A 16,001-nucleotide genomic window follows, 5' to 3' on the forward strand; every position below is an offset into this window, starting at 1 on the left:
AATTGCGTCTGTCAAACAGGTAGGCCTACCTCTTATTTTTTTTAAATAGGAAGAAATAGGCTACAACAAAGCCCTGTTGTTTGTGAAGTCGAATTCATATGAAGACAATTGTTGAAGGGAATTGCTTTCAGCACCATTTGCTGTCCACCTCTGTTTGATTATGCCGCAGCCGCTCCAAAGCTGATGTCTGCCCGCTTGCCTTTTTAGTTGACTTTCTCCTGCACTCTCTCCTCATTAATATATTAATGATTGAACAAGTGTCTGTCTCATGACAATGTAATACATTTGGTCTCCAGTTTATGGGCTACAGAAAAACCACATAGGCTACTACTTTTTCTACCATAGGCTACTACTTTTTCTACCATAGGCTACATCATTTATGTTAACGTATTTGATGGAGCGCCGCAGCACCCTGGAGAGACGCGCTGGGCATGGGCAAGCTAAATGTTTTGCACCCCTGCCTTTGGCAAAGTGGGCTCTGCTTATCTTGGGGGCAGCATCAGCCCTCATGTCACTAGGTGAGAGAAGTTCATTGTTTTTGTGCAGCATAATGTGAGGTGTTATGTCTTGTTGGAGGTGTGTCTTTGTCAGTTTAGCTCGGAAAATGCCACTCTGAGCTGCCAAATACTGTCTAAGGGGCGGACCGGCTGTGGGGCCTAATCATAGAATTATATTTAGAATCCCTATTAATTCAATAGCATTTCTGTGGGCCTAGTCATAAAGATTTGTCATTTAACTTTTTTTTGTGGTATGAACACAACCTGTCATGATGTTTTCATCTGCTTGTCAAACAGTCACTTCAAAGGGCTCCTTTACTAGGCTATCCACACACATTCATCCACTCACAACATATTTCCGTCCTCCAAACAGTTGTGAATGGAAAGAGACATCTGTTACACAAAACACCAAAAAGTGTCATGACATTTGGTGATTGTCATTAGGCGAGAATGAATGCCTCCATCTCAGCAAATGTCAGTGTTCTCGTCGAACCACATTGCATTTGTATATATTCCCTGGTGGTCAGTCACCCACAGTGAACCCTATGTAGTTTAGCTGTCTGAGGTTAGGCTGCTACTGTACTGTGTTTCTAAGGTCTGCAGCTTAGGCAGGCTTTTATCAATGTCAGAGAAAAGATGGTCATGTTTTTAAAGAGCTGATACATCTCAACAGTGATTGTACTGGATACAGTAGTTTTGTTTAGCCTTTCCCCCACTTACTCCCTATTACCTCGTAGCCTGTGAAGGAATAGGAAGTCAAGAGGACTGTTTGGATCATTTGTCTGGCTTTTCTTTTTGCCTTCAAGTAAACAGAAAAATCAACTGTTTGTCCTTTTGTTCTGTGGTGCAGTCGTTTGCAACTATGGTGCAGTCGTTATAGGCCTAACTGTCAGTGAAGTGAAACCTAGGCCGATGTGCTGAGAGTGGGAGTGAAATGGCCTAGTCAATTAAGTATTAATAAACTCCTGCATTGAACTCCATAAAACGATACGCTCAATGTTCGTTCAGCAGGGATGTTTTTGTAAACTCTGCATGATGCATAATGCACGACTTAAAACCAAAAATATTGTTCTGATCCTGAATGAAATTGACAATGCCTCATTTAATGTGATTTTGCCCCAATCGTTTTAACTAATAGTTATAATTTCAGAATGCAATTAGCAGCAGAGGGCCAGCTAATGGTGTGTATGATTAATCAAAAGGAGTTATCGCTCCCACTCTCCTAATAATAATAATAATAATAATAGTTTTATAGCACTTTTCATAACAGAAAGAAATCTCAAAGCACTTCAGAAGCAACAAAAAAAATCAAGCAATAGGCTATGTCATGAGTAGCCTAGCTATAGTTAGCTAGGTCAACCAAAAGAGGCCAAGTCTTTGAGTGCATGTATCCTCCAAAGATGGAAAGAGTCAGTTCATGGCTTGATCAGATGAAGGTAGAGGGAGCTGGTTGATGGAATCTGGTGATGATCTTGTAGAGGGTCATGTACAGTAAGCCTTTGAGTTCTCCTCCTTCACAATGTGTGGCACCCACTTGGGTGATTCCTCAGCAGCTCTAATAGGCGCAAAATAAAACCTTTATCTTCAACATCAGGCCAAACTTCTCTCATAATAATTAGTTCTATTCATCCCGTAAAGTTACTAATTTATCATCAAAGGAACTGTTACAAAGATACAATTAATCATTTTTAGAATAAGTTGTTGACGGTCTCTTTAGGATACGACTTAGTTTTGCCATTAATGGCATCCCATCTTGAAGTACATTTTGATGTGATTCTGAGTCAATCAAAAAGGTAGGCCTAGGTTTATATAAAAAAGAAGATTAGTAAACAAATGTGCCCTTGGAAATTATCAGTCAGCATTTTTGCCCCACTAAAGTCCTATCTAGCATATCTCAAGACGGGATGTGTCACAAACACAATTACCTCAACACTGCCACATCGTCAACCTATTGACACTTATTTTCAGCTTTTGTTGAAACAATAACTCATCTTTTTTGCATTGCAGCATCTTTGTGCTGTCACAGCATTTGAACATCTCTAGAGCATTCAGCAGTTCAGTCTCTTTTTTTTTGATTGACAGTATGTTTGGATTGACAATAAGTGACACACTGTCAATGAACATGGGCAAGTGGGGGAGGGATTTTATCTAAATGTGCAAACAATATTCAGAGTAATTGATGAGTTGAATTAAATCTATTTCTATGGGTTTTTGTGTTGCAGTACACTCGGGTGTGGATCCCAGACCCAGAGGATGTATGGAGAGCTGCAGAGATCATCAAGGACTACAAGGAGGGAGAGCCCATCCTGCACCTCAAACTTGAAGATGAATCGGTAATCTGCCCACCCACTGGATCAGGCCACATTTATAAGATAAATAGTTTTATTTTTATTTTTTATATAGCCCTTGAGGACTCAATATGCTTTGGTCTATTTTGTCGTGCTGATGTACATTTGCACAGGTCCTCATTTAAAGCAGTTAATGTATGTGCACACCCACGCACATTAGATATTTTGGTGCCATGAATCGTTAATCGTATTTTTTGAAGTGAGAAATGCAAGCACTGAGAGTTCACGATACAGTTATTAAATAACAATGCACTGTGCCAAGAGTAGTTTGAATAAATCAGCAGATGATGATATTATTATTTCACTTTCTGCAGCAGCAGTATATTCCCCTACATACCTACTCATGATCACAATCTCTATTTGATACTACCCACAGGGTGGGCTTGTCAGGTATGATTCATACACACCTAGATGCCATCAAATCCATATTCTTTAACATAAGTAGTTATGGACAGTGCTGCAATATGATTTCAACTGATAAAGGGTGTAATCATACCATCAAAACAGGTGCACATGTGCAAAGACTTGGCTTTAATAATTTATTTTTGTATTTACATTTTTGCTTGAACCTCTTCTGTCCCAGCTGTTGGAATACCGCATCGGACTCAAAGACAACCCTCTTCCCTTCCTCCGGAACCCAGATATCCTGGTGGGGGAGAATGACCTCACAGCGCTCAGCTACCTTCACGAGCCTGCTGTCCTGCACAACCTCAAAGTGCGCTTCCTCGAGCCCAACCACATCTACACATACTGTGGTGAGTCTCTATACTGTACCACCTGCTCTGACAGTGCCACTTACAGTAAACAGATTCAGTCTGGTCTGTATAGCGTCTCTTAGCAAAGCCCTTGGTCTAACCTTGTGCTGCAAATTCCTCTGTTTACTAGGGTAGCTGGTTTATTTTACACCATTTAGTGTCAAGGCTTTCATTTACCTTAATGGTTGGCTTGTCCCAACTTTTACAAACCTGTCCTCCCAATTCTCCAATCAGCTAGGGTTCCATTGACTTAAGCAGCCAATGAGTGAGCTGTTGCCATGTGTGGAATGCGCCCTAAACAAAGCAGACAAAGGGGAATGGGAAAATACAATATTTGTCTGTTGATCCTACGCTGGCCATAGATATCACCATCATGTTTTAATTAGGGAAATCTGTCCCCATAGTAACCCTGCCAATGCTACATTCCTCTGGTCATCTGGATGTTGTGATATGTTTTGATAGTATTTTCCTATCAAAGGTAGTAGGAAAAATACAAATGGCTGTTAACAATGTGTTTTTACCCACAATAGCATATTGTACTGTACTGTATGATAGGATTATCTAATTGTTATTATTATTATCTGTGATACAGTGGGGGAAAAAAGTATTTAGTCAGCCACCAATTGTGCAAGTTCTCCCACTTAAAAAGATGAGAGAGGCCTGTAATTTTCATCATAGGTACACGTCAACTATGACAGACAAATTGAGAATTTTTTTTCCAGAAAATCACATTGTAGGATTTCTTATGAATTTATTTGCAAATTATGGTGGAAAATAAGTATTTGGTCACCTACAAACAAGCAAGATTTCTGGCTCTCACAGACCTGTAACTTCTTCTTTAAGAGGCTCCTCTGTCTCCACTCGTTACCTGTATTAATGGCACCTGTTTGAACTTGTTATCAGTATAAAAGACACCTGTCCACAACCTCAAACAGTCACACTCCAAACTCCACTATGGCCAAGACCAAAGAGCTGTCAAAGGACACCAGAAACAAAATTGTAGACCTGCACCAGGCTGGGAAGACTGCATCTGCAATAGGTAAGCAGCTTGGTTTGAAGAAATCAACTGTGGGAGCAATTATTAGGAAATGGAAGACATACAAGACCACTGATAATCTCCCTCGATCTGGGGCTCCACGCAAGGTCTCACCCCGTGGGGTCAAAATGATCACAAGAACGGTGAGCAAAAATCCCAGAACCACACGGGGGGACCTAGTGAATGACCTGCAGAGAGCTGGGACCAAAGTAACAAAGCCTACCATCAGTAACACACTACGCCGCCAGGGACTCAAATCCTGCAGTGCCAGACGTGTCCCCCAGAAGAGGATTGGGAGAATGTCATATGGTCAGATGAAACCAAAATAGAACTTTTTGGTAAAAACTCAACTCGTCGTGTTTGGAGGACAAAGAATGCTGAGTTGCATCCAAAGAACACCATACCTACTGTGAAGCATGGGGGTGGAAACATCATGCTTTGGCGCTGTTTTTCTGCACAGGGACCAGGACGACTGATCCGTGTAAAGGAAAGAATGAATGGGGCCATGTATCGTGAGATTTTGATTGAAAACCTCCTTCCATCAGCAAGGGCATTGAAGATGAAACGTGGCTGGGTCTTTCAGCATGACAATGATCCCAAACACACCGCCCGGGCAACGAAGGAGTGCCTTCGTAAGAAGCATTTCAAGGTCCTGGAGTGGCCTAGCCAGTCTCCAGATCTCAACCCCATAGAAAATCTTTGGAGGGAGTTGAAAGTCCGTGTTGCCCAGCGACAGCCCCAAAACATCACTGCTCTAGAGGAGATCTGCATGGAGGAATGGGCCAAAATACCAGAAAGAGTGTGTGAAAACCTTGTGAAGACTTACAGAAAACGTTTGACCTGTGTCATTGCCAACAAAGGGTATATAACAAAGTATTGAGAAACTTTTGTTATTGACCAAATAATTATTTTCCACCATAATTTGCAAATAAATTCATTAAAAATCCTACAATGTGATTTTCTGGATTTTTTTTCTCATTTTGTCTGTCATAGTTGACGTGTACCTATGATGAAAATTACAGGCCTCTCTCATCTTTTTAAGTGGGAGAACTTGCACAATTGGTGGCTGACTAAATACTTTTTTTTCCCCACTGTATGTGGTTGTCCCACCTAACTATCTTAAGATGAATGCACTAACTGTAAGTCACTCTGGATAAGAGCGTCTGCTAAATGACTAAAATGTAAATGTAAAAATGATTAGCTAACTTAACAAGAAGATTAGTTTATTGTCTATTGTCACAGGACAGAGATGTCTTTTTTCTTTATTCCAATAGCAACGGTCATTAAAATTGTTAAAAGTTAAAAAAAACTATTATAATAAATGAAACAATGGTTGAAGATAATCCAAACTTTTTGATTTTTTAAAGAAATCAATTAGATATTGACTGAATTATAGCACATAAAACATTGTACTGGCACATACAATTAATGGAGTTAAGGTATTTTGGTGGGAATTCAGGTATTTACCTTCTTACACTGCACTCATAAATCTTCTTAGTATATCAGGTATTTCTGAAATATTTTGTGAAAATATGTGCCTAATTTACATATATACAGTACACGGGTATATTTGCATTCATGAAGAAATTAATATAAAGGGGTGGAACAGGGCTGCAACCACCAAAAACATGCTCTGTCTCTAGGTTATTCGTTACTGTTGTTGTCACCTTAATTCGACAAGTGTGTCAAGAGAAGGATAACCATGCGATTAAAACTCTACACGCTTGGCTCTTGATTACACCCATCTAAACATATTTTACATTGTTTGCGAGATCAGACATAATATCACTAATCCAAGTGTTCATTTTCAGAAGTTGCTTTCATTTCAGCGCATCTAATTTGGAAATATTTCAACTGTATTAAATCATAACTTTTTTCAAATTGCACAAAAAACTAACACCCATCAAAATAAAGTTATCTTTCTTGTGATGTAACTGTCAAAGATGGTGCGTTAAATCCCTGACGAAGCGTTCATATAGATGCAATGGAAAGCCAATGTATTCCGTTGAGCCCATTTCAGCCATTACCGGAGTGTGTTTTACAGGTCATTACAAACGTTTCCGCGGTCGTTACGTTAACGGGAAAAAACAAATGGCACAAGCAATAGTGGGAAAGAGTCCCCAGTAAAATGAAAGCAATAAATCCTGCAAGATTTAAGTGACTGTGATGTACTCTTCAAACACAGGAAATAGATGGCTAAGATCCTCAGCTGGGTGGGGCATGCTCGTTGCTAATTCCAACCCCCGAAGACACAAATACACACCCACAAGAATATATGGGATGTATTACTAAATATAGGTTTAAGTAACTACCGCTTACAGTCTCACTGACTGGCCATACTATTTCCTCTGTCCTCCCTTTCCTCCATCACTCCCTCCTCTATAGGTATCGTACTGGTGGCCATCAACCCCTATGACCAGCTGCAGATCTATGGAGAGGAGGTCATCAATGCCTACAGTGGGCAGAACATGGGGGACATGGACCCACACATCTTTGCTGTTGCTGAGGAAGCATACAAGCAGATGGCCAGGTATTGGACGAGCCTCTGGGTACAGCTAAATGGGTATAACACAGGATCAGGATACTGTTAATGTTTTAGACCTGGAAGAGTTGCCAATTAATAACCAAATTCTATGTATTAGTCTGCTTTGGGAAGCAATTGAGTTGTTACTGTGTGGCACATGGAGCTGCATAGCAAGCAGTTGATTAGACTCCTCATTCAGTTTGAAATGTCATTTGATAGTGTGTGGTTCAGTTGGTAGAGCATGGCGCTCGCAATGCCAGTGTTGTGGGTTCAATTCCCATGGGGGACCAGTCTGAAAACAAGTATGAAAATGTATGCACTCGCTAATGTAAGTCGCTCTTGACAAGCACGTCTGCTAAATGACTAAAATGTAAAAAATGTAAGTAGTGTTGGTGTGGGACTGAGGGCATAAATAATGAGTTGCCACAGAGATAAACAGAGTGTCTTCAATGGAAGATGTGGGTGGATAATAACAGTGCTCAGGTCCACATTAACTGTCAACCTCCTCAATGCTGCTTTTCTCTGAAAAGCAAAAGACAATAAATGCCATGTCCACTGCCTACGTACTGTGCATTCCCACTGCTGGGTAGTCCTGGCAACTCCAGTCATGTACAGTAAATTAGCATTGTGTAACTGTAGACGTGATCCATTAATGCAGCTCTGGTCAGTACCTCTTTTTAAATGTTCCAAATGTCTTTCTCTCTCCTCTTTTTCTTTTTCTGTAGAGATGAGAGGAACCAATCCATCATAGTAAGTGGGGAGTCGGGGGCAGGGAAGACTGTCTCTGCTAAGTACGCCATGCGGTTCTTCGCCACTGTGGGAGGGTCGGCCAACGACACCAACGTTGAGGAGAAGGTGCTGGCCTCCAGCCCCATCATGGAGGTGAGGAGGGGAACTGGGGATGGGTTGATGATCCCATACTGTAGGCCAGCAGTGTGGCATCATAGTAAGAGAAGTCGATCCGGGAATAAATGGGTTACATAATATGATTTGTGCCTTTGGAGATAACACAAGTATCTTCTGGACAACCAAGTAATACTTTATTTACCTGCTTAGATGGGTTCTTGTGAAAACGTAATCGTTTTTCTGTGCCCTGAAAGTTTTATGAACTCCACATCTTCAGCTGTAACTTTGTAGAGTTTACAGCACAGTATTCTTATGGGGAATCATTTTGTAAGCTGTAGGTGAAGAAGCTAAGCACACCAGGAGTCCATTACCCTCTCACATACTGAACCAGCAGAAACCTGGAACAGCAAAGTCCCTCAGAATGCCTGGAAAGATAAGACCAGGAGAAGCTGCTAGCTAGAAAATTATCCTTACTTTCTGTCCTTCAGGAAGTTATAGCTGAGGAAAGTCAGACATCCATTACCAGCCTCACCTCAGCTAGAGAGTGAAGAAACAGGACAGATTTGTATGCAAGGCCAGTTGGGCACAGGCCCCATCTTGGCAGATGACACAGCTCAAAATTAGGACTGTTTCAACTGTCAAAGTACATTACGAGCAGGAAGGAGAATCAAATGTTTTTTTGTGTGGCATGAATTACAATTTCCGAGGATATAAATATATTTTACAGTGGTTATGATTTTCTTTTGATCTCTGAAATTCTCACACTTTTCTCCACCCCCCTGCTTCTCTTTTCAGGCTATTGGAAATGCGAAAACCACTCGCAATGACAACAGCAGTCGTTTTGGGAAGTACATCCAGATTGGTTTTGACAGGCGTTATCACATCATAGGTGCCAACATGCGCACGTATCTGCTGGAGAAGTCAAGGGTAGTCTTTCAGGTACGTGTAACTCCATGCTGCGCAGTCTGGGATGAAACTCTGTATTCCTACTTACTAAGTCCATGCTTCCCTTCACATTTACTTTCCTTCATTTAAACAAGCATTTGATTAGGACCTAACTTGACATCAAATATCATAATAAATGTATCTAAGTACTTTAAAGAAATGAATACAATATTAAATTGCAGCCTGGGGGAACTCCTGATCTAACAAAACTACCCAAGTCTTTCATTCATCAGAATATATTATTGATAAAGAGTTAAGTGATATAATTTCTGTAGTATATTTCTACTTTTTAGGCTGAGGATGAGAGGAATTACCACATCTTCTACCAGCTGTGTGCCTCCACTAGCTTACCGGAGTTCAAAGACCTAGCCTTGAGTAAGTGTCACAGACCAAGACAATATTCAACTACGTTTATGTTAAGGAAGCAACTGCATTTTAACTACATAATAACTACAATCATTATTTTTATGTCATGTTTACTAGAGCATAGTTCTTCAAACTACATTCAGAGAATAGTATGTGTCGTCTGCCAGGACGTTCAAATAAGAACACTTTTCTAATACATTTATTTCCATCTCTGCTTTCATCTTAAAGCCAGTGCAGAAGAATTCATCTTCACATCGCAAGGAGAGAACATCTTCATTGAGGGGGTGAATGATGCTGAGGACTTCAAGAAGACGAGAGAAGCCTTTACACTACTGGGTAAGGGTCTGACTGCATGGGTACATTCTAAGATGCTAACACCGCTATATTAGAACAGGCTCAGAACAAAGGGTTTATGTATCTTGGACATAAAGACTGACGGAAAACAAAAGACAAATAGAAACATGTTATTTTTCTATCTCCCGATGGAACAACATTTACCTTACAGTGGTTGTTTTTGCAGGTGTTAAGGAGAGCAATCAAAGCAGCATCTTCAGAATCATAGCTTCCATCCTGCATCTGGGAAACGTGGAGATCTGCTCGGAGAGAGACGGAGACTCCTGCCACATATCAGTATGTCACTGTCCAGCTTAATTCTGTTTGAGTTTATAGTTCCACATCACAGCCTCAAACCGTATATCTTCTCTATACCGCATACCTCATTTATTGATTCAATCTATGTATGTTTGTCTGTGTTTGTAGAGAAACGACCCTCACTTGACGCACTTCTGCCGGTTGCTGGGGGTAGAGCTGGAGCAGATGGAACACTGGCTATGTCACAGGAAGCTGGTCACCACGTCAGAGACCTACGTCAAGAACATGTCCCGCAAACAGGCGGCTAACGCCCGCGACGCGCTCGCCAAACACATCTACGCACACATGTTTGACTGGATTGTGGAGCACGTCAACAAGTCTCTGCACACCTCCTCCAAACAACACTCCTTCATCGGTGTTCTGGATATCTACGGGTAAGACTATCCACCTGTGCTCCCCAGAACCTCTGAAAACAAAGCTCAACAGTGGGTTGGTTTGGATTGTGAGAGAAACTTGACTCTGTGGTGAGAACCGATTTTCTTGCCAGTGACAGAAGTCTTATTTCAGGAGTGAAATCTCAGCCATGGTGAATGTTAAAAGCATCCCAGGCTGGCAGTAAGTTAACACACTGTGACAGCAGGCACACAGAAGAACATCAGCCCCACATTTCTCATTTTCCCTCGCAGTTCTGTCACACAATGTTTTCTGTAGTAAGGCACGGAGAAGCTTGATATTTGATGAGTAGATTTCATAACTACTCTTTATCTGTGCCCTCCAGTCTGGAGACACGCGTCTGTGTGTGTGAGCGCCATGCGTCTCTCCAGCTAAATACCTCCATCCCCTGTGTTTTAAGTGCCTCTTCTCATTACAGTATATAGAGGATGGAACCAAATTGTATTGGGGGAGCTATGCTTTTCCTCTTCTTGACCCTGTTTGACTGAGGGCTTAATTTGTTCCCTGCTGTGGGTTAGATTATTGATAAAGCTGGCTGCCTGACCTGGCGCTGGGAGGGGCAAGATGCTGAGCTACAGTAGAAAGCCCAAATAATAAGACATTCAGCATGGGGGCATTTGTAACTTGAGTCTGATAATTATCTGTACAAAACAGTTCATCTGATAATACTTGTGGAATATAAAAATACTTGCTTGATATACTGTATGTTTTCAAGTTTCTTGAAATACTTTGCAAACGCAACTTATTTCTATGACCTGAAATGGTCTATTCATTCCTTTTCCGTTTTAGTAGACACTCTTATACAGAGCAACTTACAGTAGTGAGTGCATACATTTTCATACTATTTCGTACTGGTCCCCTGTGGGAATCGAACCCACAACCCTAGCATTGCAAGCGCCATGGTCTACCAACTGAGCCACATCATCACATCAATGTACTCAATTACTGTATTGTGCATTGTTTTTCTTCATGGTGATGGAAAGTCTACAGGTACAAACCTAGATGACCAGCCTATGTACAATACAGTAATTTACATTTACATTAAGTGGTTTGTAAGGTGGTACATTAATACTGCACAAAAAGTGATTGTTTTCCATGTTATTTGATCAAGAAAAATATTTAATTTGATGTGGATGTTTTGTGTCTTTGCCCATAACTTTGCACCTTTTGATGTAAATGTTTGAGGACATGGTTTTGTTCTTTCTGGATTCCATTAGAATGACAATTGCAGAGAAAGGATCAGGGCAACAACTCTTAAAATTCCAACTATTGAATCCTGCAAGATACTGTTCTTAATTATACAACTACCGTTTTTGCCAAAGCGGAGATGCTGAAAAAAAGGTTTTGCCCGCGCTGTCGGTCTGCTAATACTAGTAAAGTCATAGTGCACCATTGTTTTTGTATCGTTTTTTATTTTATTCCGATTTTTCAGGGGTGCTGCAGCACCCCTACGTCCCTCGGCTAGGCAGCAGGGGTGGCAAACTTATTCCACGGAGGGCCTAGTTTCTACAGTTTAAAAAAAGTCCTAGACAACCAGGTGAGGAGAGTTGTTTACTAATTAGTGACCTTAATTTATCAATCAAGTACAAGGGAGGAGTGAAAACACGCAGACACTCGACACTCCGTGGAATGAGTTTGACACGTGATCTACAGTGTGCTCCAAAAGTATTGGGACATTTGACATTTTTTGTTGTTGTTTTGGCTCTGTACTCCAGCACTTTTGAAATTTGAAATGGTACAATGACTATGAGGTTAAAGTGTAGACTGTCAGCTTTAATTTAAGGGTATTTTCATCCAAATTGGGTGAACCGTTTAGAAATTACTGACATTTTGTACATAGTTCCCCCATTTTAGGGGCCCAAAAGTATTGGGACAAATTCACTTACATGTGTATTAAAGTAGTAAAAAGTTAAGTATTTGGTCCCATATTCATAGCATGCAATGACTACATAAAGCTTGTGGCTCTACAAATGTGTTGGATGCATTTGCTCTTTGATTTGGTTGTGTTTCAGATTGTTGTGTCCAATATAAATTAATGGTAAATTATGTTTTGTGTAATTTTGGAGTCACTTTTATTGTAAATAAGAATATAATATGTTTCTAAACACTTCTACATTAATATGGATGCTACCATGATTACGGATAATCCTGAATGAATCGTGAATAATGACGAGTGAGAAAGTTACAGACGCACAAATATCATACCCCCAAGACATGCTAACCTCTCACCATTACAATAACAGGGGAGGTTGGCATTTTTTGGGGTATGATATTTGTGCATCTGTAACTTTCTCACTCATCATTATTCACGATTCATTCAGGATTATCCGTAATCATGGTAGCATCCATATTAATGTAGAAGTGTTTAGAAACATATTATATTCTTATTTACAATAAAAGTGACTCCAAAATGACACAATCCATTATTTATCATTTAGTTTTCCTCTAGGCCTAGAATCACTGTCTAAAACACAGAAGGAAAATAGACCAGAGACTTCAGACTCACTAAATATGTGAATGTTTTCTCTTCATCTGAACAGATTTGAGACCTTTGAGATAAACAGCTTCGAGCAGTTCTGCATCAACTACGCCAATGAGAAACTGCAGCAGCAGTTCAATCAAGTGAGTTTAAGTCTTATATTTATAATATACACTGAGTGCACAAAACATTAAGAACACCTGCTCTTTCCATGACAGACTGACCAGGTGAATCCAGGTGAAAGATAGGATCCCTTATTGATGTCACCTGTTAAATCCACTTCAATCAGTGTAGATGAAGGGGAGGAGACAGGTTAAACAAGGGTTTTTAAGCCTTTAGACAATTGAGACATGGATTGTGTATGTGTGCCATTCAGAGGGTGAATGGGCAAGACAAAATATTTAAGTGCCTTTTGAACGGGGTATGGTAGTAGGTGCCAGGCCCACTGGTGTGAGTGTGTTAAGAACTGCAACACTGCTGGGTTTTTCACGCTCAACAGCTTCCAGTGTGTATCAAAAATGGTCCACCACCCAAAGGATATCCAGCCAACTTGACACAACTGTTGAAAGCATTGGAGTCAACATGGGCCTTGTAGAGTCCATGCCCTGACGAATTGAGGCAGTTCTGAGGGCAAAAGGGGGTGCAACTCAATATTAGAAAGGCGTTCCTAACGTTTGTACACTCCGTGTAGCTACCTACCTTAAATTCCAATGTTCTGTAGAGGAGACATGAGAACTTCTAGCTGTTAACCTCATGACTCAACATAAATGTTTTCAAGTGAAATAATTCATGACTTAGTCTAACGGATAACCTGCTGTGCTGTAGCTCACTGTGTGTCTGTCTGTCTCTGTGTTTCCTCAGCATGTGTTCAAGCTGGAGCAGGAGGAGTACATGAAGGAGCAGATCCCCTGGACACTCATCGACTTCTATGACAACCAGCCGTGTATCGACCTCATAGAGGCCAAGCTGGGCATCCTGGACCTGCTGGATGAGGAATGCAAGGTGGAGCACCTGGTCTTACATACATAATGTCTTCGTCCTTAGTCCTCAATTCTGTCTTTACTCCAGAGCTCCAGTAGTTCTTAACTCCTGTTTTTGGGATGCATTTGTGGGCAAATGTATATGGACGATTGGCTACGGGAGGAGTTTTAGTACTGAATGCACTTGAGCCATTACAGTTGTTGAACAGTCTTCTGTGTTTTGGTCTGGAGGGAGCAGACCAAAACATTTTAAACCTCTGCATTTTAAACCTCTGCATTTTAAACCTCTGGTCTCAGTTAATGGGATTCGTCCTGCATTCATACGTACAAAGCGTGGCCTGCGTCTATTTCCCCTGCCTGTATCCAGATCATTATCTGAGTTAAGGACTTTGGAACAAAACAGATTACTTATTTATTTCACTCATCCTGTCTCATCCCACAGCCCTTTGAAGTTATGGACGATCATTTGGAACAACCTCAAAATAATTGTTATTCTGAGCACAGCTAGCCTGGATAGAAAGTTTTGGTTTCCTTCATGGTTTTATATAATATCTCCCCCTTCTTCCCCTCCACCTGCTGCTGCTACAGGTGCCAAAAGGGACGGATCAGAATTGGTGCCAGAAGCTGTACGATCGCCTTTCAAGCAGCGTCCATTTCCAGAAACCCCGGATGTCCAACATATCTTTCATTATCATTCACTTTGCTGATAAGGTGGGTAGACCCAGCCTAGAGACAACATGTTTCAAATGAAAAGCACCTGTACGTATGGCTCTTCAGTTAAGTGAAAATGTACCCAATGCTAGGTTGTTGGTTCAAATGTCATTTTGGGGGGAATCCTATTGTTACAGTCCTTAAGCAAGGTCATGTGTTTAAACCTAACTGCTTCAGTATACCTGGCTGAATAATTAGGACCATCTACAAATTGTGCTATTCAAAGGACTTTAAGGACATGACATGAATCACCCTCATTGCAGGGGCTTTGCCTGAAAAGAGCCAATGTGATTATCCCATGATGACTCATCAGATGCTTTGTGTGTTAGTATTATTGTGAGTGATCTCAATGGCCCTGCAATGTCTCCCCTCCTCCTTATGACACATACACAAGCTCTAATTAACTCAAAGAGCAGCACTCCTACTTCAAGGAGCTGGCACTAACTAGAACTTTCCCCCAGTGAAAGGACTGCCTGTGTGTCTGATGCCTGATGTGGGTCATGTAAACAGATGAAAGGCAGGCTGCTGTAGCAATGTCATTTATTTACTATGGTAATTTCCATGAAAAACAAGGAATGCGAGAGTCCTGTTAATGTCAATAGGATTTCCCCAGCTCTCCTCTGTGAAGATGGTATTAAACCGATTCCCTTGGGGTGTTTCTCTTTGTCTAACTCGTCAAGTGAAAAGGTGTAGGATCTGCGTTCACTCACTGTTCTTCCTCTCTCGCGCCCTTGTTCAACGAGAACAGCCTGCAACCCTATCTGTGAGAAAGAGGAGAGAGCAGGGGTAAAGTGTCACACCAGACTGGCCTGGAGGCTAGGGCTGCTGATGGACAGACAAAATGGAAGGACGGGAGACTGACTGAGAGGGATTTCCTTCCTATCAATACCTGCACTCATTTCCCCATGTTATTTTACATCTGACTGGATGCTTTTATACGTTTACAGAATGTTAGCTAACCTGGCTCATCCTTTTTTTCGTGCTCAGTAAATGCTTCTGTTTAAACTGCTACATACTTTAAATTATTCAATGTACAGCTGGATGTTTAGTTACGGTGACTGTAAGTGCATTGCTGCGGGACACAACAGCAGGACTGTATGGGCCACTTGGGATTTGAACAGACAACCCTCAGTGTCCCTATTGTACATAATTACCATAGTTGATTAAATGTTTGCTAATTTAGTTGTCAGTGTATTTGGCTGTAAATTGCTGATGGTGCAGTCCATTATATCTACCTCTGTTCCCCCCTTGGCAGGTTGAGTACCAGTGTGATGGCTTCCTGGAGAAGAACAGAGACACCGTCTACGAGGAACACATCAACATTCTGAAGGCCAGCAAGGTGAGAGAGAATAATGTCATTAGACCACTACCACAATGACACAATCATTTAAAAGAATCTAGTGGACACTTCAACTCACACTGAACAACACACTCTGCCCACTTAACTGCAGAAAGCTTGTCACAAAGAAT

At 41.1% G+C, this 16,001-nt stretch overlaps 1 protein-coding gene across 2 annotated transcripts in view; it reads left to right on the plus strand.

Annotated features, from left to right (window-relative positions):
• myo5b (myosin VB) overlaps window positions 1-16,001 on the plus strand; it is a 90,574-nt gene that overhangs the window by 41,408 nt on the left and 33,165 nt on the right. For both annotated transcript variants that reach the window (XM_041897826.2, XM_041897825.2), the window contains exons 2-14: window positions 2,720-2,830; window positions 3,429-3,600; window positions 7,022-7,166; window positions 7,886-8,042; window positions 8,802-8,945; window positions 9,245-9,326; window positions 9,546-9,653; window positions 9,838-9,947; window positions 10,077-10,342; window positions 12,902-12,983; window positions 13,702-13,842; window positions 14,409-14,531; window positions 15,787-15,870. In XM_041897826.2, coding sequence (XP_041753760.2) covers window positions 2,720-2,830; window positions 3,429-3,600; window positions 7,022-7,166; window positions 7,886-8,042; window positions 8,802-8,945; window positions 9,245-9,326; window positions 9,546-9,653; window positions 9,838-9,947; window positions 10,077-10,342; window positions 12,902-12,983; window positions 13,702-13,842; window positions 14,409-14,531; window positions 15,787-15,870 — 1,725 coding nt within the window. The remainder of the gene's footprint in view (window positions 1-2,719; window positions 2,831-3,428; window positions 3,601-7,021; window positions 7,167-7,885; window positions 8,043-8,801; window positions 8,946-9,244; window positions 9,327-9,545; window positions 9,654-9,837; window positions 9,948-10,076; window positions 10,343-12,901; window positions 12,984-13,701; window positions 13,843-14,408; window positions 14,532-15,786; window positions 15,871-16,001) is intronic.

This window comes from Coregonus clupeaformis, chromosome 15 (assembly GCF_020615455.1).
Source record: "Coregonus clupeaformis isolate EN_2021a chromosome 15, ASM2061545v1, whole genome shotgun sequence".
Lineage (NCBI taxonomy): Eukaryota > Metazoa > Chordata > Actinopteri > Salmoniformes > Salmonidae > Coregonus > Coregonus clupeaformis.